We start from the raw sequence: 23,050 nt of genomic DNA on the forward strand, positions 1-23,050 counted from the left end.
TTACTCTGCTTAAAAGAACAGTTACTCAAGGACACACGCAGCTAGCACTGAAAATAGACTGCGCTTGAAACTGTGAACACTAAAGTGTTTTGCACTCACTTGTATCTACGCCGGAGTGCTGTTCTTTTTGCTGAAAGAAAAGCTCTTGAGTGAGAGCGAGAGGAGATGCATGCATGTTTGCACAAGATGCTCTGACATTGCCAACAGGAGAAGTGCTCCTGAATCTCCGGAATGCACTTTGTGATAAATCTCCATTGGTCTAATTGCCTAATGCACCGCCTGAAACAAATTACGACTAGGCGAATTATCTATCTTAGATGAGAGGTTTTAATTGCCCTAGGATAGTGAGTATTGCAGTTAAGGAGGAAATGCGTTTATCCATAGTGTGTTGAAGCTCTGGAGGCTGATTTCTGAATGCTTAGTCCCTTTGGGCCACTGTTAGTTTTATTTCAAAACCTGGCTGCCTTGTTGTCTACTGTCTAAATGTAAAGCTACCTTCTGAGGTAGCATCTTAAACCAATTGATTAACAGATTGATTAGAATGCTGTTCTTGTCCAGTACTGAAAGTTCAATTTAAATGAGCCCTAACCTTTACACTCCGATTCACATGTTAATTTGCATGTACATTAAATGCATTTTTTGATCACAGCATTCGTAACCAGAGAAAAGCACCGTGATAATATCACTGGAACTAGAGTATAATTGTTGTTTTTGCTTTGATGAAGCATCTAAAAATGAAAGCTGACAAATGTTTAGTGAATATTCAGTCTTCTCCACTGACCAGTTCATAAAAATAAACATCGGCTTGGTTTGTAAGACATAAAATGTATGTAAATTACAGCACTGTGCATGTGCGCAAGGTGTTTTTAAATCTGATTTAGAAGTGTTTACATTGTTTTTTTGTTTGTTTTTTCTATTATTCCTAAAATACTGTCGGGATGTAACTATGACCAGTTGTGCAATACATCTAGTGTTTACTCATATATTGCACTTTTAAGGATCTACTTTACAGGGCCAGCACATCAAACCATTTTAATCAACCTAATCTGTGGTAGCTCTGTCATCCCAACTGGAGGAGGGGAATTTATTGTTTTTAACAGGTATTCTGTTAAAAGATTCCTCTGTGAAAACAGCTGCCTTGTAACAGTACCTGTCATATTATGTATTACGGGCAGTCATGGCCTAATGATTAGAGAGTCGGTTTTGTAACCCGAAGGTTGTGGGTTTGAGTCTCAGGTCCAAGTATGGATCACCATACTTGGCCATGTCACTTCTCATTCACTTTCACTTTAAAAATGTTCTCTAGAGCTGAGTGATTGATTTTTGTATTTGAGGAGGACCCATATAAAAGCAAAATCGGAACCTGCAAGGGACAGAATGAGAGAAAAGGGCTATATGGCTTTTCTGGAGAAAAGAAGATGTGGGCTTTTTCAGCTTCTGCCATATTGCCTTTCACTATAATTACCAGGGAATCTGGCTGTAGATGCTTACTGTGTGCTTCTCTGGGATCTGCCCATGATTAGTTGGCACGTTGGAGGTTACACAAATACGTTGAAATCTTTAAAGAATATTGTTTTGTTGTTTTATCATGGTCTCTACTGTACACTGTGTTTACATGACATCTGATTTTCAAGCCTTTATTTCATTTTTGTCTCTGGAACATGTTCTTTATGTGTTTTGCATTACTCGTGCATTGTTCATGTTGCATTATTTTGTGCTCAATTATAACTTGCAGTAGAGACCATGCAGACACATGAATGTGATTTAAGATGAATATGATGAGTTTTTTTTTTTTTGTAGTATAACTGAGTTTGGTATGTAGCTTGTCACTTCTGTGTCTTTCAGGTTTGTGTTACTTTGCAATTGTTGTGTGTGTGTGTGTGTGTGTTTATGTGATTGAGACAGAGAGAGAGAGAGAACACATTGGTTTGTGGATCATATCTTTCGTCTTGTTGTCCAGTGGAGATATGTATGTGGTCCCAGTTGTTCCTTTGAGATAAGAAGCTTGATTCACATCAACCCAGACCTTATTTAAAGCACCATCCCATAACTCTACCTTACGTAAGACGCAGCTTTTTTGGGACTTGGGTTGTTTGTGTATGTCAGAGGTTTGACAATTTAAGCAAAAAGAGATCAGAGTATACACATCTTGTTTTAGTAGATGATGTTGTGTATAATCCAAAATGTAGTAATTTTTTGGGCAGTTAGAATTTATTTATTACATATATATCACACATAATAATGTCTTGTGGTCTGATGTGATGTTAGACTGGATTATGAGTCATGTGGTTATGTCAATCTGTGGCCTACTAGAATCCTTCTAGGTTGCAGGGTCGAACTCACCTCTTGACCTTTATAGATGATATCCATTTTTCCCGGTTGAGCGTACACCACTTCATTATGTAGACATCCAAAATAATTAGCTGTTTAAAATGAAATGCAACACACCCATAATTAAAGTAGTAGTTCAATCCAATATGAAAATTTGCTGAAAATGTACTCACCTTCTGGCCATCCAAGACTTGATTCCTCATCAGAACAGATCAGGAGAAATTAAGGTTTACATCATTTGCTCTACAGTTGATCTTTGTAGTGAATGGGTGCCATCAGAATGAGAGTTCAAGCAGTTGATAAAAACTCCAGTCCATCAATTAACTTCATGTGAATCAAAAAGCTGCATGTTTGTAATAATAATAGTAATAAAAAAAATAAAAAAAAATCCATCATCAGTACGTTGTTTCCTTAATTTAGCTTTCTCCATAGTACTTTTATTTAAAAACATGTTGAAATATGTATTTTTTTTAACTTTCATGTCTTAATTTATTTCAAGCATGAATGACAATCAAGCAGCCATGTCCCATAAAACATGCTTTTCCAAAGATGTAACATCACATTGGATATTATACAGAGTACAGGCTTTGTTTCCATACATTCTTTGTAAGACCTATTTGAAAGTGGATGAGCTTTTGTGTTTGCTACAGTCTAGTAAAGATCCTATCATTGACATAAAAGAGAGAAAAATAGGAACACATGTGACGTAATGCTAAACGGCAACCAAAGCATAATACATGACATATCAATAGTACATCTGCTCGATCCCATGGTAAAATATAGGTTTAGTCAATGGCTCTCCAACAGTTTTTCTTTTTGGGGGTTTGGTAGGTGAAAATTTCCCTTTTTGAATGGTATTTCTTGGAGAGGTCAAACTTTATTTATTCCACACTTAAAAAAACATCTTTATTGGGACTAGATTATGGAGTAGCCTACATTTTACAAGACATACTACAGTACATTCAGTCTTTCAGCTTCAAAATTAACTTTTAGTTAAATTGTAAATCATACACACATTTTTTTTTCAGTGTTTTGGTGGGTTTGTTAAAGTATGAAATAGGGCTGTGTATTGCCAATAATCTGGCAATATGGTACGTATCATGATACAGGGGTTGCGATACGATATGTTGCGATACACTGCGATACTGTAAGCAAGGGATATTTCTTATGTTAGGCACAGGATATATTTTTTAGGAAAGCTGTCATTAAGAACACACCACTATCTGTAAACCTTAGCAATAAATAAATAAATAAAAATGATTTAACCAGAACACAGTCCCTGTGACATTCAACGTTATTGAACCACTTTTTGTGCAGAATGAGTAAAGGGGAGAAATTTAAGTGCTTGCAGGATCCTTTAGTTAAATGTATAATACATATAAAATGTATTTTATAAAAAGACTGTGTGTGTATATATATATATATATATATATATATATATATATATATATATATATATATATATATATATATATATATATATATATATATATATTAGACCCTGCTTTAAAGGTTCACAGTTTAAGTTTACAATTGTAACTGACAGTGTCATAACATTTTGATCTGAACAAAAAATTACATCTACTTAATATCAATGAAAAATAAAGTGCTCACAGGATTTCTAAAGAAAACGAAACAATTGTAAAACAATGAAATAAATACAGATGTTGAACCTTTCCACTTGGATTTCACAGGTTTTTCAGTTTGTGTTTATGTTTTCTGTGGAATCGCCAAAACCGCGACGTGAGCCTCGTCCCAACTGCACAAATCGCCCCCAAATTGAGAGAAAGCTGCAGCTGCACGGCGACCCTGCAGCCCACCTCTCTCCGCGCGAGCCTCTTCACACGTGACGCGGCAAGCAGTGGAGGGATATAAACTCAAAATTAAACAACTGCCATGGATCTTGTATGATTTTCTTTTTATATCAATATTCCGTTTTTGAGAATCGATACAGTATCGCCAAACAAAGTATCACGATACTCAAGTGTATCAATATTTTCTTACACCCCTAGTATGAAATATGAAACGTTTTCCATCCTGACAGCCTCTCATATGAGACTTGATGAACTTGATGATGTCAGTCTTTGGTGCACTTTGAGTTTGAGCGCTGTCTCAATTTTCCCATCGCACAAACTTCCCAGTAGCACCTCTGCACTACAGTTAGAGGCTTTGGATTCACACCAGCTACTATCTCCTGCCCTGAGGGCTTGAGACTCTCTCATTTTACCTCTAATTACGTTTTTGTTACAGTGAATCCTGCTTCCCCAGAGCTAACATACCATGACAGATATTCTAGCACAACAGGCTTGGACTTGAATGTAAACGCTGTCCTTCTAGGGTTACTCGCCTTCGACTTCTTTGGTTGAAAAGACCTGTAGTTTAGAAAGAGAGTGCTGGTTGTTTTACACAGGAAGGGGGTTGCAGGGAATGGGAAGTCTTTAAACACTGTTCAGAAGATCTAGGATACAATCTCAGATGAGCACAGATGGGTAATGTCTGTCATGTGGCCCTGTGGTATTTCAGTTGCATTGTTTCTCTGATGTCCACGATGAACTTCATTGAGTAATTTGTCTTTTAGGCACATGCGTTGTCCTGCTGTTTCTTGTGTACAGTTATAGTTCTTTCATATGGCTTGCTTTTTTTGTTTTAGAGTTATATCTCAAGGATCATATGACACTGACAACTGGAGTAATGACTGCTGAAATTTTTGCTTTACCATCACAATAATCGATTACCTTTTAAAAGGTATTCAAATTTGAAACATTTTCAAATATTTCTATTTTTATGGTATTTTTGATCCATAAATGCAGCCTTTGTACATAATCTTACCGACCCCAAACTTATAATAATGGCAAATGAATTACCTTTAAAATACCATGACAGTACCAAAGTAGCCTATTCTTTGGAGAATCATACTGTATGATTTTAAGTACCATGGAGATATCATTAGTAATCAAACTGTAATTTATCATTTTATACCATCAATGAACCATAATACTGCCAAAATACTCTCAAGGTCAAAGTTGAAATCAAATTTAGATTGAGACATTTTCCAGATTACAGACAAGAAAAGAGAGAAAGCGTCTAGCATAAAGTACATGTTTGCTCTTAATTAAGTGATTTATGCAGAGATTACTCTAATCTGTCAGTGTAGTACAATATGATGCTGCTCATTACATTAAATGCAAATGTCACGGGGGGTCCAGTGCTAGCGCTCAGGGTGTTATGAAGATGGACCAGGTAATAAAATGTATTATAAATGAGATTCATGGCTTTTAAAGCAGAGCAGATGTGCTGCTTTGACAAAATGCCCATTAGCATGCCAGCATGGAGCATTTGACCTGTCCTGCAAGTCTTGATCTGATTAGCGACAGTCTGCCTTTTAGTAGTAAATGACACATAGACAGATTAGGTTTAGTGATTGTTGGTGGTATTTATCACCTTTGTGGTGTTGCTAAAGACCAGGTTAAGTGTAAGAGTTAGTCATTGGCGGACAGGGACTCTGTCTGTATGACTATCTAGTAAGGGTCACCGTGATTTTGCCAAGTAAGAAATGTTCCTGGATCAACATCTTTTTTTGATCCTGGATCAACATTACTGTCCAAAAATATAAACCTAACCCAATCCCTACCCATAATTTATTCCTAAAATCAGTGGGAAATGATATCTGATTAAGTTTAGAAGCACCTAACCATGATTTTAAGCCAAAAACAGATATTTCTTGAAAATGTATATCTCAATTCTGATTGGTTGATTGGAATGTTGTTCCAGGATCAATGAGGATGTTGATCCAGGAACGTGTTGTACTTGCTGAAATAACGCTTGCCATCCAGAAAGTGGGGAGTAAAATAATTTCATTTTCTGTTCGTTGGACACAGACATTACATTTATGCATCAACATATAGCATACTTAAAATAATTTTTAAAACAAGTTTTGATTTTGGCTTCCAATAATTATGAAATTATATTTAATCTTGATTATTGTGCCACATTCTGTTCCTTTCCTTTACAGCAGTTCACTTTCTCCCCTTCTTAAAATCCCCAAATTAACATAAATAACAAATTATGTAGTGTGACTGTTTATGCCATTAATTATCATGATACAAAATATTAGCGAAATATGCTTGATACATGTAGCTGTTGTATTAAAACAAAAAAGAAAAAAACTTCTTGCCCAGTCCTAATTGTGTTAAAGGTCCCATGACATGGATTATTTCCTTTTCTTTAAATGCTTTTTAATGTTTCCTTAGGTGTACTTATATTGTTAGTATGATTTTTACATTTAAAATTTAGAAATAAAAAGCATTTTTTATATCCTGATATTAGCCCTCTGGCTTGAATGCTCTCTCTGAAGGGGAGTGTCTGATGTGAGACTCCGCGAAAACGACAACTGTTGTGATTGGCTGACATCTTTGCATTTGAAATGCGTATTACATGTGGACCCTCTCAAAAAAATAAAAAAAATAAAATATATATATATATTTATATTTATATTTATATATATATATATATATACTACAGCTGTCGAGATTAACGAATCGTGGATTTGTTGATTATATAATTATTTTTTCGATCTTTTCCCATCACATGAAAGACTGCAGTGATGAGCATTAAATAGACAGAGTCTGTTTATCGCGTGAATGCAGTCATCTAGTCATTATTGCAACACGTTTTCTCTCACAAAATGCTTTCACCACAACTAACAGCAAACACATGAATACAGTAAGAGCTTTGTTGTGCAGCATAACAGCGTCATTCATTGTAACGGCAGTTTAGGCAAGTGTGCAGATATACTTGCGATGTGTGACAGCACCGAAAAAAAGGGAGCATTCTTTGATCGCTTTCTGTAGTTAAATCACAATTTAAATAACAGATTTGTTTCATGCTACTAAGAGAAACAACGTGAAGTTGATCGTATAGTCACTGGCTTGATTCACTGATGCATAAACAGTATTAAACGATTTAGAAAGAAAGTCTGTGTGAACTTGAATGATTAACTACACATCAGAAATCACTGATCACAGATCAGGCATTAATGAACACTGTTACTCACTGTTTGTGGCGGTGCTGTCGAATCCATATCATAAAAGTCTGTTTGTAACGCCTTTGCTGACATTGCGACTGAATTATATGTAAATATTTGGGCGGGCAAAGCAGAGAAAGGGGAGGTAACATTTCTTTTTACAACGTCACAAAGAGGAGATTCCAGATCAGCCCGTTTGAGCTTCCATTTTCTCAAAGGCAGAGAAAGATAGTAAAATCTCGATTTACACCGATTAAATTTTTTTGAAACTTGGGGACCACATACATGCTAGGGGAAGTCATATTAATGTTAAAAAACCTCAGAAAGTGAAATTTTCATGTCATAGGACCTTTAAATAATTATGATTATGATTTTTGCCATAAGCAAGCAGCTCTAGGATGTTATGACATTCCATGGATTCCGGCTCTAAGACCTCGAAGCCTCCTGACCGTCAGTGGTAAACCCCCTCTGGTATCAGCGTCAGGGCTGTCAGGCCGGGCTGAGCCTTTCTGGAGAGTGGTCTCACTCTCTTCTATGGACTTCTCTCAGTGGGCAGTCAGACAGGAAGCCAGGAGCCTGCCGGGGACTGCTAATGTTTTCAGTGGCGTTCACTGTAATAATGGATGGGATAAACCGCATATGTCGGCTAATGAGGGATGGAGTTCTGCAGGTGTGTCCTTCAGATCCTTACAGTTGTAGAACATAAGACCATGCAGATGTATTTAGAATGAACTAGTGCCATCCAGCTGTTTGCGTGTGGGATTGAACCAACTCACGTGTGGTCTGTGAGGCCCCGTCAGGCAGCTCTAGTGTGCCCCTCCATGCAGTGAATACAGTTTCTTGAATTGAGTCATCACTTCAAACACCACACTGCAGGTTATTTGGAGTCGCTGCTGCATTTTTACAACGATAAAGGTCAGAAGGTTCATTTGTCATTTTTGACATGAACAATTCTTTTGATCTCTGGTTGCGAGAAGTTAAGAACAATCGGAGGTAAACATGATGGAGTGTTTGTACTCCTTATTGACCTCTTAGATGTCGGAAAAAGCCCCATCTAATTACAGGAGAAGGTCTGTCGGCGTTCCACACATTTCCTAGAGCCTTACTCCAAATGTGGCATGTCCTGGCAGCTCCCTCAAACAGTTACTATAATTTTTGGAAGGGAGAAGGGATGAAACGTTATCCTTTACTCCTCTTTTTCAGACTTTTTTTCTCTGGCATTTTCCAAACAAAAGAACAAAGTGAGCCCAAGGAGCATAGAGTGTCATCTGGCAACATAGTGGTACTTTCTTCTAGGAAAAAAAATGTGTAAGAGAAAGTAGCCCTTTTGCAGTATGAAACTGTAGTCTGAATGCGTGCATTGAGTTTCTTGTGATGCTCTCCCCGTCCCCTGAGGGCAGTTAGAGGCCTGGATATGAATTACTAAAAGAAATGCCAGTCTTCCCTCACCATGGTTGTACGTTCGTGCAGCTGATGCAAGAGATGTTTCCTGCTTTCTAACCCTTTCTTGTTCTTTCCCTCTTTCTTTGTTAATATTTGAATCTTTTTTGACCCTCAGCACATCTCCTAGCCTTATTGTATAATACAAAAAGCAGCCCATCATTTGGGTCATTTGGCTATATTTTGTAGTAAGGGTTATTGTTGTTAACTACAACTAAAACTAGTAACATTCTTGTTAATAAAAATAAAGCAGAATTAAAATGAAATATAAATATTAGATGAAAAACTGAAACAAAATAAAAAATTGGAAATGTCACCCAGGCAACTGATTGAAAGCTTATGAAGCACTACACTTTAACGTATCACTAACTAGAAAAAAAGAAACTGATAAAAAAACAAAAAATGAAACCGAAATGGTAATATTCAAAAGACAAAATGACGAATCAAAATTACAAAAAAAAAAAACTGAATAAAAGCAAATCTCATTCAAAATATTAATAAAAACTGGCATACCATATAAATAATACTAGAATTACACTGTTTGAAATTGGCAGATTTTTGTCGACATGTCTTGCATCCAGCTCAAACAGACATCAGACAGCAGCTGATTAAACAACCTTTCCCTTCATAATATAATTCTAAATCTCACATTTCTACTGCTCCATGTCTTTATTTGGGTTGGATTTGAATGATGACTCTCATGGGCCTCCGTAAATATGTTCAGTGATTGATGTTCTACACATATCTGCCTGAAGTGGGCCTGTCTGCTCTTGTTGGGAGGAAAGAAACCATTTGAGCAGCTAGTGGGTAACTGGTTCAAATTGTCATCGTCCTTCTTAATTTTTTTTATTTTTTTTATTTGGACTTTATATCTTACAGGGTGCATTTTTTTCGAATTTTTTTTTACTTCACTTTTGGGAAACCTGTTTGGAAACATTATATTTTCGCAGTTCCTTTGTATTCCGCTACTGGCCAAAATTAAACCATTAACAACTAAAGCTTTATTTATAGGGTTTAATTGGTTGCCTGTGTGTTCAAATTGTTTGTATGATGCAGTTTCTCCATAAATCTCACTGGAACAAATTTTCCCCACAATATCGCCATTGTTTACTTCAATTACACAAATAATCAATTTTAAGTAATATAGTTAAGTAATAATATTACTAAATATATTTTTGCTTTAGAATCATTTAAAAAGTCACTGTCAATTGAATATAGTGCAATAGTGATATGAAATTATTTTAATTAATAATAATAATAATAAGTATAAGTATAGTCCGTTTTGTCCTGGTTCAGTTTTCCAAAAAAGTCTAAAGGGAAAAACTGTGATCTGTGTTTGTTAATTTTTACAATATTGGTTTATTTCTTATTATATTTCTTTTTGTTATACTTGGCCCTTTGTGTTAAAACATGGTGCCAAGACTAGATTAGACTTCCTACTAAACTAATTTATTTGTCTTGAAAAAATAATTTACTGATATTTACTTGGCTTGGCTGACCACGTTGTAGAGAGTTTTGATACTCTCTGATAAGCAGCCATTTTACTGGCTGCTTTCCTCGGCCTCAGTATAAAAAGGGAATCTCCAAACATTGAGTTAGTTTCCAAGGGTGTGCTATTGATACATAGAGAGTAGCGGGTGAATGGAGGAGTTTAGGGTTAAAGGAGTTCATGCAGAAAGATGTAATTTGGTCCTGTTGAAGGCATGGACAGGAAGGATCTGCTTCTCAGTAGGTCAGTAGACCACAGTAAGAGCTGAATAAGAAAATACATACACAAAGACTGCCTAGGGGCCAGTGCCAGTCTTTCCTATTTATGTGTGTGTTTGTGTAAGCAGGCCTCCAGACCATCTCAGGAAATGGTAATGAGCTAATAGCTGGACTCAGTCCTCTGAGGTTCAGACTTCCTGCTGGGTCTGGAGAAGACTTACAGTCAGATAAAGCAACATGTGTGCCCCATATTCATGTTGCCACCATGCAAAAGAGCAACATCCAGGGATGGCTGGTTTTATAAATAGTTGGATTAAAATATTTTTATTTCCACAGCAAACATTTTGACTGGTCCTGTTACATATAATGCTAAATATAAATTTACATACTTATTTACATGTGTCAGAATAAATGAATACATAATGATGTTGAAAAAATAAATGTATATATTTATTTAAATATATAGATGCATAAATATTTTATAGATATTTTCTGAGCTTAAAAATATGTGATCTCAGTCTGAAGTTATATTGAACATTCACACTATTTGGGAACATTGATAGACGTAAGATAATGATGGTTAAATTGCTCTTGGCTCTTTTTGGTACTCTATAGGAAGTCAAACAGATTTAGATGTCACCGGGCTAAATTACAGGAGATATTAAATATCAGATTTTCTCCCCCTGAGGATCAGTATAGTGCTATCTTACCATAGAAATATTGTATGACGTTCTGCCTGAGTCCATAATATCGAACTGACGATAATATAACAATATTTAAATTTAGTTTTTATTATATTTTATTTAGTTTTTACTTTTGTAACTTTTGTTTTTATTTATTTCGGTTGATTTAGTGGTGAAATCTGACCTACATATACTTTCTTGATGTTTTCCCACTCGCTGGCATAGTGATGATGACAAAATAAGACGCATAATAATGACTAGTCACAGACTTGCCCTCCAGTTACTTCAGTTCACATACCTGACTACTTAAATTTTACTAATTAAAAAAGAACGCAGGGACTTGCTTGGGAAATAAGACCTCATTAAAGTGGCTTAACAAGAATTTTGTCCACTTTTAATGTTTTGTCTAACTTCTGTTGTGAAATTGTTCCAAGTCTGCATTTATTCTGTTTAGGCCTTGTGTTGATTTGTAGTGTGAACAGTGCGGTTCACAGCAAGGCTTTTAGTTTCTCCAACAAGATGGTTTGTTAGCGGTATACTGCAAGCTCACTGCTCTTTGAGCTGTCAAAAGCAAGTAGACTTTCCTTTATGGATTAGAGTTGGTAAAAATCAATCTGGCCATGGGCGATCACATTGCTCCTGAGCCCTGGCACAAGGCCGACTGCCTGACGTCTCCCAGCTGTGCTGAACCGTATGAAAACAGGATATTCCCCCAGCCACTGCCCACCTGTCTACCTGTCTTCTGAAACACTCACAATCTATTATGAGTATTAAACAGGATTTTTGTTCCCATAGGTTATAGCTGTGAATGATTCTGATGACTTGCTACTAGCATGATTATGTATGGAGCATATGTTGAAGGCCTTTGGTTACAGTGCATTTTAGTGGTGTTCAGATAAAACTCTCTTGTAATGTCTAGTAAAGAGATATTTTAGGTGAGCATTTTTTGTTAAAAACAAATAGAAATAAAACAAAATGAATAATAAAATAAAAAAAAACTGTAAAATTACATTTTAGTATTATTTTGATTGTGTATCTATATGATGATGATCTATATGCATGTATATGATAATGCAACTTTCATTCACTTTTCATTAAAGCCATAAAAACTGCATATATCAGGAAGTGTTTTCAAATCAAAATAATAATGGGATATTTTATAATGTCTGTTTATCATTTTTCAGCAATGAAGCAGCTAGACTCTGTACTGCAAAGCCATATTTATATAAATATATTTATAACCTTAAAAAAAATATTGGGACACTTTTTTTTGATGGAGACATGTGCCCCAGTTCTGAAGAAAGCCCCTAGTTTACAGACGTTTATTAACTGCCCAGATACAGTACATTGTTTGGCACTTCACTTAGGTAATTGAGCAAATGTGAGAGTCTGGAAAGTATTCCCATTCCAGAGTTGTTAAGCAGATGGCAGTTCTGGATAACCCAGTGCATTAAAACAGTTCTCCTGACAAATGCTATTTCAGGTAGCGCTGATGAGAATGTCTGCATACAGGATTCTGGTACAGTATGTCCCACATACCTGTAGCTTATGGCACAGACTGCAGCTCGCTGTTAGGACTGGCAAATGAGAATATACAGTAGAAGCTGACTTGATGGCATAGATACAGTCATGTTGCTCGTTTAGTTACCCCCAATTCCTATTAGTGTAATGCAAAAAATATTATTTTAATCTCTGTGATAAAAAATAATGCATTGTAAAATGCTTATATTGTCCTGGTCATTGGAAGTTGATAGCCTTGGTAGACTACTCTGACTAAAGTCTGTTTTTTTCGGGGTCTTTGTTAGATAAGTAGTCATTTCTAGGGATGCACCGTAAAGTTTGCCCGATATTTAATGCGCATCTTGTCAGTAATGCTGGTTCTGTAATCAGTGGTAAATTACTACATGTGCGCGATTTCACATGGAGCAGCATTTCCTACACATTTCCTGCTCTTTAAAGAAAAGTATCCATTCTTTGATATACGCTCATCCTGGATCTGATCATTAGCTATCTTGGTAACCCACCTGTGAGTGTTGAAATTGTTGAAGCTAACTATAGAGACAGACAGCAGAGGGCTGATTAGCTTGGATTCCACCTTCAGGTCTTGTTTGTGCAGTATAAGATGGCTCACAGTGTGCTCACATCTATCTCTCTGTTTGAAGTGGATCAAAGGGCTTTGATCCTGGCACACAGTCTCACACATGCTTCAGCACACTGACTTCATGCAGATGTTTACCATACACATGACCTCACTGGGCCAGGAATGCTCTTTGTAATCATGGAGGGCCACTCGATTCTGGCGACGAAGAAAAGCAGAATGCATAGAAGTTTTATATTGTTCTTGGAATCTCATTTAATATTTTTGAGGTAGTGCTGTACTGTAGATTATGTAATGGATTTTTAATCAGTGGGTCATTCGTGCAAAATATGACATGCCAGGTTACAAAAATGCTGATACTTCAGCAGTCATTTTAGCCTGTCATTAAAGAAAATCTACATTTTGGTTAATCTTGTTGTGTTGGGTTATATGGTCATTTTTCAACTGAGACTCTTTGTCCTTGTCATAGCTTAACTATTTGGTGTTTTAAACCACGCAGGTGTGCGAGAGAGCGCCTATGGAATAACCAATAATCGAAAAATATACTTTCAAACTTAATTTAAAGTGCAACAGTTTAACACTAATATTTGACATAAATGAACACGTTAAATATAAAGTATTCAAAACAGGTAAGTTCATATATTTAGAGTAAAGTTGAATTGAACTGATGCATCAGTCATACATTGCTCCGGACCACGCGCCTCATGACGAGCTCGACGCACCGCTGCAGAAACAAGAATGAGATGCATTCTAACATAACTTTGGCATTAAACTCAGTGAGTGCTCGTTTAAAAAATTGTACACATATTGGCCGTTCAGATTACTTGTTAAAGTGCAATGAAACACCTTATATCTGCAGACGATGTACGTCTGTTTTTGGATGGAGACTCCTTCACCGGCTACAGGCTCTAATCCTCATTTGCGCGTGTGTGAAATGCTGTGCTGAAGTGATATAGCTGGGCAGTTTGATAGCTGAATTATAATAGGCCGCCCAATAAAAATAAAAATAATAATAATTATTATTATTGAATACATTAAAAGGAGAATGAACCTAATATCATCTTGACTATCGACAGAGACATTTGCTATCATTGATATCTCTGACTGTCGTCAATACACGATACTATCGTTTATCGGCACAACCCTACTGCTTTTTATTAAATTAAATTAAATCATTAATTATTTTTTCTGAACATTTTCATAGCCTGTCATTAAAACATCTAGCTTTTGTTGTCTAAATTTTTGGTTACATTTTTAAATTTTAAATGTTACAATTATTTACTTTTTTTAGATATATTATTTTTGCTTCATTTGTAATAATTTGTCAAATTGATGTTTTTTATTTTATTTTTTGACAATTTTGAAAGATTTTAAAACCAACTTTAAGAAGTTATGCTACAAAACAAACATGAAAACACCAATTTAGCAACAAATTGTTGAAATATTTGTGCTTTTAAAGCATTTAGTCATCGTTTATCCTGTTAAAGTGGTTACAGTGGTTCAGATATCCCATATTATGAGAAATACATTAAACATGTTGGGTCACTTGAGGGCTGAGATGTATATTATGGTATGGAGCTGCAGTTTCCACAGTACACTGCAAATTTCATGAGCTCTATTTCTAATGGCAAGAGGACAATCACATGTGGAAACCAAAGGTAATTTTGGCAACAAAAAAAAAGTGCTGTACAAACATTGGCTTTAGAGAGCCATTAGGTTAGTTTCTGGGACCGTTCCTCATTCTGTCTGTGATGAAATGCAGCATAAGGGTATGACCCGCTCCACCTGAAGAGCCTGGATTACTGTAGTATTGCTGATATGGTACAATGAAACTAGCCCAAATCTGAATGCTTTATTTATAGAAGATGTATTGCTGGCCATTTTTTAATTTTTTGCCTGCCTTCGTTGAGCTGCTTGCAAGAGGTTTCCAGAGCACCATTGAAGTTTCTAATGAAATGATGATTATTCTTCAGTCCATTCGTGATTTCTATTGAGAGACTCTTACAACAAACCATGTTTGGTTTTTGTTCAGAGATTCGAGCCCAACTGGTGGAACAGCAGAAATGTCTGGAGCAGCAGACAGACATGAGGGTCCAGCTCCTTCAGGACCTCCAGGACTTCTTCCGCAAGAAGTCAGAGATCGAGATGGAGTACTCACGCAACCTGGAGAAGCTCGCCGAACGCTTCATGGCCAAGACCAGGAGTACCAAGGACCATCAGCAATATAAGTGAGTGTGTTATATGAATGATTAATACTTGCAACTCTTTTGTGGGTTGAATCTATAATTCTTTAACTCTGGCCCAGCTCTTTAATCACTTACCCACATCATTATTATTACGGTCTAAAGGTTTTGCACTTTGTCTTCTCCTAAATTGATATGTGTGTCACATGAACGATTTTTTTAAATGATGCTGTCTTTTATTCAACATGTGTAATCATGTTGAAAGGGAAATATGATGTTATCCTATATTTTTTTATTTTACATTATTAAATGGCAGAATTTATATTTTATGCTACACTTTTCATTTCCAATCTTAATTTTTGAAATAAGTATCAGAATTGAAAATTAAGTTTGGGATTTTGTTTTGTATTTGTGTGTACATTTGTGTGAAGATTTCTTATCAGTTTCATTTTGTAAAATATATACGTCTCAGAATGACAATTTAATGAGTCCTTTTTTCTTAATAACTTTACTTGTCACATATGTTTCCTGCTGATTTATTCCCAGTGTAGTGCATTGTGACAGGCACAAACCATGATCATGGTCTCATTATGCCAGTAGAGTCACTGGCTGGAAAAGACTATCGACATCTATATAATGTTGGTAGAGAAACATTGGTACAACTCAGATTATTGTGTGTTTGCTTTTCACTTCTGTAAATAGACAGACCAAATGCTGGTTTAAGAGCCCTAAATGAGTCCAGCAGCTGTGAGCAATACTGGAGGCAATGGAGAATCTCGGTCGTGGCGCTTGTGGTTTATGTGGCCTCTCGGTTTGAGAGCAGAATAAGCTACTTGACACAATTCACTAACATTTTCTGAAAGACAAGAACTTAAACTTGCCAGTTCACAGATGTAGAAGTAAAGAAGGGTCCAGATTACAGTGTGATGTGACGCAAATTGCTAATTTTTTGTCTTTTGGAGATTAAAAAACTATAAAGTGCTGATGTTAGCTGGGCGGGCAGTTCTAAAGCCAGCCTAGATCAGCTGTGTGTCGGATGAATTAGCATTATATATATCTGTAAGTAATTGAAAGGCTAATTTCTAAAGCATTTCAAATCATTTTACCAGGTCTCTTAGCTAAACTTGGACTATTCTGTAACCACAGGGCTTCTGTAGAGAGGTCCAGACCATGGTCTGTGATTGTATCCGATTTTATTCCGTAGTCCAGAGGTCTGGCCCGATGTCTGACCAATGGCGTCAAGATGAGGCCAGCTGAGCCAAAGCAGAGGGTGTGTTTTACCCCTTCGCTGAAGGTGGCGGGATACTTGTGGTCAGCTGAATTCTGCAAAGCCAGTGAGAGGAAAGATTAAGCAACTATTTGTCAAGAAACACAGTTTACTCTTCCTGTGGGATTGTAGTTACAGAATCAATCTTCTCACTGGCGCTAGGAGCATCTCGGGTGACTCAGAGCTAAGTGTGATGGATCAGGCCTAAAGGTTTACAAATGTATAACTAGTGTTTGTTTGAACGTGGTTAGCTCCTAACCCAAAGTTTCCATTTCAGAGTCTCTTTTTTTTGGTATGGAGTGAAGATTTTATTTGTGACTTCTGTAGAGACATTTTAGAGAGTAATGATAACCATGACAGTAACGACTTTTATATTGTTAAAAACTTTCTATTTCAAATAAATGCTGTTATTTTGAACTCTCTATTCATCGAAGAATCCTGAAAAATGGTTTTCACAAAAATATTAAGTAGCACAGCTGTTTTCAACATTGATAATAATAAGAAATGCTTCTTGAGCATCAAATCAGAATGATTTCTGAAGCATCATGTGACACTGAAGACTGGAGAAATGACGGCTGAAAATGAAGCTTTGCATTCAAAGGAATAAATTACTTTTAAAATATATAACCGTTATTTTACATTGTAAAAATGTTTGACTGTATTACCGTATTTTTCGGACTATAAGTCGCACCTGGGTATAAGTCGCATCAGTCCAAAAATACGTCATGACGAGGAAAAAAACTTATACAAGTCGCACTGGACTATAAGTCGCATTTATTTAGAACCAAGAACCAAGAGAAAACATTACCGTTTACAGCCACGAGAGGGTGCTATATGCTGCTCAGTGTAGACTACAGGAGCACAGAGCAGCATCTCTGGCAGCATAGAGCGCCCTCTGGCGGCTGTAGACGGTAATGTTTTCTCTTGGTTCATTTCTCCTGGTTCATGTGAAATTAATTTTGATAAATAAGTCGCACCTGACTATAAGTCGCAGGACCAGCCAAACAATGAAAAAAAGTGTGACTTATAGTCTGGAAAATACGGTAGTTTTTACTGAAAGAGACTTTATACAAAAACAACAAATAAACCCTACCCAAAACTTTTGAACATTAGTGTGTGTTTTAATAAATCAATATTTTAATAAATTTGAAGTAAATATCATAAAATTTAGTAATAAAAATATATGTAGGAAAACTGAACAGGTACTGGTAGTTTTCTGCCAGAACATTATATGTTTATTATACAGGCATTTCTTTCAAACCTAAAATATAACGCAATGCAACACATAATTCAAACCATAGTACATTGTGCTCTTATTATTACAAACTTTTCTTACAGTGCATGCCAATTATCATGTTAAATTGGCCCTATAGTTATTGATTTCATATAATATTTATTTTAGTTGGTTCTATCCATATATGTGCATCCTTTTAAGGCAGTGTTTTGTGAGCTGTGTGGTTAAACTTCTCCCAGATGACACTGTCGTCGTGACGACACATCGACTGGTGCTTAGTTTAGTGCATGTGTTTGTTGAGCTAACAGGCATCACACACTGTTTGCCCAGGGAGGCTGCTGGACTCAGGATGGGAATTATTTCATAATATGCATCATCCAGCTGCCACTCCTTGGACAGTAGATTTCCTTTTATTATCTATCATTTAGCAGATGCATTTTAGCCAACTAGACCTTCCACAAGGACACATCTGCCCTAGGAAACTGAGCTTAAGTGCCTTTTTATATATTATTTTATAAATCTAGTTTAAAAAAAACTGAATTCAAGTGCCTTTTTTTTTTAGCATACAACAGGTTTGAACCTTTTTCCTTTTGGTTGCATGCCTAAAATGAATTGCAATGCACTTAGGCATTAAGATTTATGCTTTGCCCCAGTAAGGTTGGTCTCAGTTGTCTGCATGATTGTACCTTCATGTGCATTGATGACCTTGTTGTAGGATGCCAAACTCTCCAGTGAAGCAGTCTAGTTTGCTCTGGCACTTCAAAATCGATGAGCTGTCAATATAATGTTTGTGATCTGCGGGATGTTTAAACCAGAACCGAATGAGGTTCCTCTGGCTACAGTGTGTTAGTACCACTGGATATTTTGATATTAGCACATTAGAGACACATTCATTTTGTTTAGAAAACCAAGTGTAATTCATTTGGGTACCAGTGTAGTCGCTGTATATAGACTTGCTTACACCTGGGATGTAGAACATGAATAAAAGATGCTGGCTTTGAAAATGAAGGAGTTTTGTAATGGCTTTCCTGTATATTTTATAGTGTGTTCTCCACAGAAAAAAGTTAAGTCATGATGAGGGTTTAGAATGAAATGAAATGAACTATTGCTTTAAAGTAGGTTTTGATGTACCTTCATTCCCATTCCGTCTTTACTCTCTGGAGTAAATTTACAATTTAAAATCTTCCATTCCCTTGAAATGATCTAGTCATATTGTTCCTTTACCTTGAATTCCATCAGCTTTCTTCACTGGCTGTTTTCTCCTCTCATCTCATTTTGAAGTTTTATGATCAAAATCTGCTCTGTGCAGTGATTTGAGAGCACAAAGTTGTGCATCAAAGCATAGGTGAGGGGTAGTTGCTGTGTCGTCCTTTGGAGGGAGAGGTGGTCACTTGGAGGCCAATTGTTATTTAATCTTGTCTGAGCAGTAGCACTGATTTACTGCAGCCTTTAATGGGGCAGCTGGCTCTCTGTTCTCTACTCCGCAGTACTGGCTGCTTTTGTTTCAGTTCTAATTAGTCACATGCTTTCCAAATGAACTCATTATCATGCCTTATGATCCTTACGACCCAGTGTGACCGCTTCCTCTCCAGTCATCATCACTCCTGTTTTACCCACCATGGCAGTGAGCTAATAGACTCTACGATCCATGTGACTCTGTGTGATGGAGCTGTATCGTAAATGGTTGCAGCCTGTTACAATCTGCACTGACCTCAGAGACACAAAGCTCCATTTCCCTTAGCACTTCTCACCTGGTGTTATTTTAGGATAAATTATATGCTATAGTTTTTGTTTATATATTTTGTTTTATATTTTATTTTTATATTTTCTGTTTTCAATTGGATTTTTGCTAAGGTTTTAGTATTTTGGATTTTTTTGTTTAGAAACTCAACTATAGATCTGTTTAGAAAGTTTATATAGTTTAATTTTATTTAGTAATTTTAATTGAGTTTAATCTGCTAAATGGATAAATGTAAAAAATAAATAAATGGAAAATATTTTAGCTAATGTTTAATTCAAGTAAGTAGTTAGTATTGCACAGGCTCCCATTCTCCCTGCAATCTGAAATCCCGGCGTGTTCATATTGTGACCATGCATCTTCATGCTTTTAGCTCAATTAGATTAACCATTTGATCCAGTCTTACATAGATGACTGATTCTGAATAGCCCAGTTACTCCAATGAATGTCTGTAATCTGAGGAACTTGTGGATTTAGTTTATTTCCTGTGTTTGTAGAACAATGTTAAGGTTAAAAGATTTATCAGCTGAGCTGGTGCGGATGCATGTTTTTTCAGTACTTCCATTGGATGCCATCAGGCCGCAGACCTTCAACTGCAGTGATGAAATGCTTTGCCTGTTTTGCAGGGAGGGTTAAGGAGGGAAACGCTGAAAAAAAAAGTGCTTCCATACTTGCATCGAAATTTCTGTCAACTGCCAATGTCACGTCCTCAAATGCAACATTTTTCTTTTTTCTCAGGGTTTTTTTTTTTTTTTTTTTGTGAGGCTTTGCTATTACTGTTGCTCATATTTAGGAGTCTATTCTAGAATGTAAAAATGTCTCCATGTTGAATGGCCATTTTATGTCTTCATTCTTTTGGAAGAACAAGGATCTGACACAAAGAACTACGGTAGATGAGGGAGAATTTTGAATAGAGGAAAACTGCGATTTGATTGCAGATTAAAAGTAGTAGATACATTTAATATTGTGATTTTGCTCTAGTATTTATCTTGTTAGGCTGATAACTTTCTTATAAGAAGAAAGATGATGAAACTAAGATTGTGATTGTTTTGTATCTTCAGTGTCACATGATCCTTTAGAAATCATTTTAATATAATGCTTTGTTGCTCAAGAAACATCTTATGAATTTTGAAAATGGTTGTGCTGCTTTATAATTTTTGTGGAAGTCTTTTTCAAAATTATTTCATAAATAGAAAGTTAATGGCATTTATTTGAAATGGAAGTCTTTTGCAAAGTCTTTATAAACTTGATGTCTTTACTGTCACTTTTAATCCGTTTAAGGTGAATAAAAGTGTTAATTTCTTTAAAAAAATCTTACTGGCCCCAACAATTTGAATAGTATTGAACTTATTTCTAAAGTAGCTAAAGTATAGTCTGTCTGTTATCACTACATAATGAAAAGTCTCATTTACATTTTTCTTTCCTATTGTCCTCATAGAAAATAATTTAATTAAATAAATACCAGATATAATGTTTGCCATATTGCAGGTACTTTATGATCTGGAGAGCGTTCTGACCCAGAAACTTACATGTCCCATATGTCCCAGAAACACTGATGTTTCACCCTGATTTTAAGTCTGAATCTTGGTTCAGTTGCTGTGCAATAACGCTACAAAGTATCCACAGATCATGCATGCTTAAATAGAGGGATGTTAATAAGATCCACGTGAATTACAGCCTGATGGGTGCTGGGAAGATTGATCTGTCTGTGGTTTTGTCCAGTTCTTGAGTTAAGTGCACAGATGGTGCTGACAGCTTGCAGACAGGATCCTTTCATTATGTTTGATCTCTGTTTCTCTCGCACATGCAGGAAAGACCAGAATCTCCTGTCTCCGGTCAACTGCTGGTACCTGTTGCTGAACCAGGTTCGACGGGAGAGCAAAGACCATGCGACACTGAGTGACATTTATTTGAACAACGTCATCATGCGCTTCATGCAGATTAGTGAAGACTCCACACGTCTTCTCAAAAAGGTCAGGACTGTTTTCGATTACATTTCCAAGATGTGCTGTCTCTAAATGTCCTGTCAGAAGAGTCTTAAAATAGGTCTCAAAATAAATTCAAACCAAAGTTGAAACAAAGTTGACTTGTTTTTAAAGGGGTAGTTTACACTATTGTGTTTATGGGGTGCAGTCTTAACATGTGTTCATGCTTCATTTTTTTTAAACGCATTATTTTTCACATAGTTTACCTTTATTCCACACCTATCTGTCCCTTCTTTGACAAATGCCTTGATTTATATCCTGTTATTATGAAGCCCCTCCCTCAGAAATACACGATGGGCTGAGATTGGTCAGCTGGCTCAGTGTGTTGTGATTCGCCAAACCGCCTCAAGCGTGTCTGAACATCCCGCCCCTTGTTGTATTGTAAACAATGACGTCCTCTATATCCATCCATCCATCCATCTTCTACCGCTTATCCGGGGCCGGGTCGCGGGGGCAGCAGTCTAAGCAGAGAACCCCAGACTTCCCTCTCCCTAGACACTTCCTCCAGCTCTTCTGGGGGGACACCGAGGCGTTCCCAGGCCAGCCGGGAGACATAGTCTCTCCAGCGTGTCCTAGGTCTCCCCCGGGGTCTCCTCCCAGTGGGATGTGCCCGGAACACCTTCCCGGGAAGGCGTCCAGGAGGCATCCGGAACAGATGCCCGAGCCACCTCAGCTGACCCCTCTCGATGTGGAGGAGCAGCGGCTCTACTCTGAGCTCCTCCCGGGTGACTGAGCTTCTCACCCTATCTCTAAGGGATCGCCCAGCCACCCTGCGGAGAAAGCACATTTCGGCCGCCTGTATCCGGGATCTTGTCCTTTCGGTCATGACCCAAAGCTCATGACCATAGGTGAGAGTAGGAACGTAGATTGACCGGTAAATCGAGAGCTTCGCCTTGCGGCTCAGCTCTTTCTTCACCACGACAGACCGGTACATCGACCGCATTACTGCAGAAGCTGCACCGATCCGTCTGTCAATCTCCCGTTCCATCCTTCCCTCACTCGTGAACAAGACCCCAAGATACTTAAACTCCTCCACTTGAGGCAGGAATTCTCCACCAACCTGAAGTGGACAAGCCACCCTTTTCCGACTGAGGACCATGGCCTCGGATTTGGAGGTGCTGATTCTCATCCCAGCCGCTTCACACTCGGCTGCAAACCGTCCCAGTGCATGCTGAAGGTCCTGGCCTGATGAGGCCAACACGACAACATCATCCGCAAAGAGCAGAGACGAAATCGTGTTGTCACCAAACCTGACCCCCTCCGGCCCCTGGCTGCGCCTAGAAATTCTGTCCATAAAAATCATGAACAGAACCGGCGACAAAGGGCAGCCCTGCCGGAGTCCAACACGCACCGGAAACAAG

At 37.2% G+C, this 23,050-nt stretch overlaps 1 protein-coding gene across 3 annotated transcripts in view; it reads left to right on the plus strand.

Moving 5' to 3' along the window:
- Positions 1 to 23,050, plus strand: part of LOC132156275 (SLIT-ROBO Rho GTPase-activating protein 1-like) — a 102,845-nt gene that overhangs the window by 17,898 nt on the left and 61,897 nt on the right. For all 3 annotated transcript variants that reach the window (XM_059565206.1, XM_059565204.1, XM_059565205.1), the window contains exons 2-3: positions 15,315 to 15,510; positions 21,515 to 21,677. In XM_059565206.1, the coding sequence (XP_059421189.1) occupies positions 15,315 to 15,510; positions 21,515 to 21,677 (359 nt within the window). The remainder of the gene's footprint in view (positions 1 to 15,314; positions 15,511 to 21,514; positions 21,678 to 23,050) is intronic.

This window comes from Carassius carassius, chromosome 13, assembly GCF_963082965.1.
Source record: "Carassius carassius chromosome 13, fCarCar2.1, whole genome shotgun sequence".
Classification (NCBI taxonomy): Eukaryota; Metazoa; Chordata; class Actinopteri; order Cypriniformes; family Cyprinidae; genus Carassius; species Carassius carassius.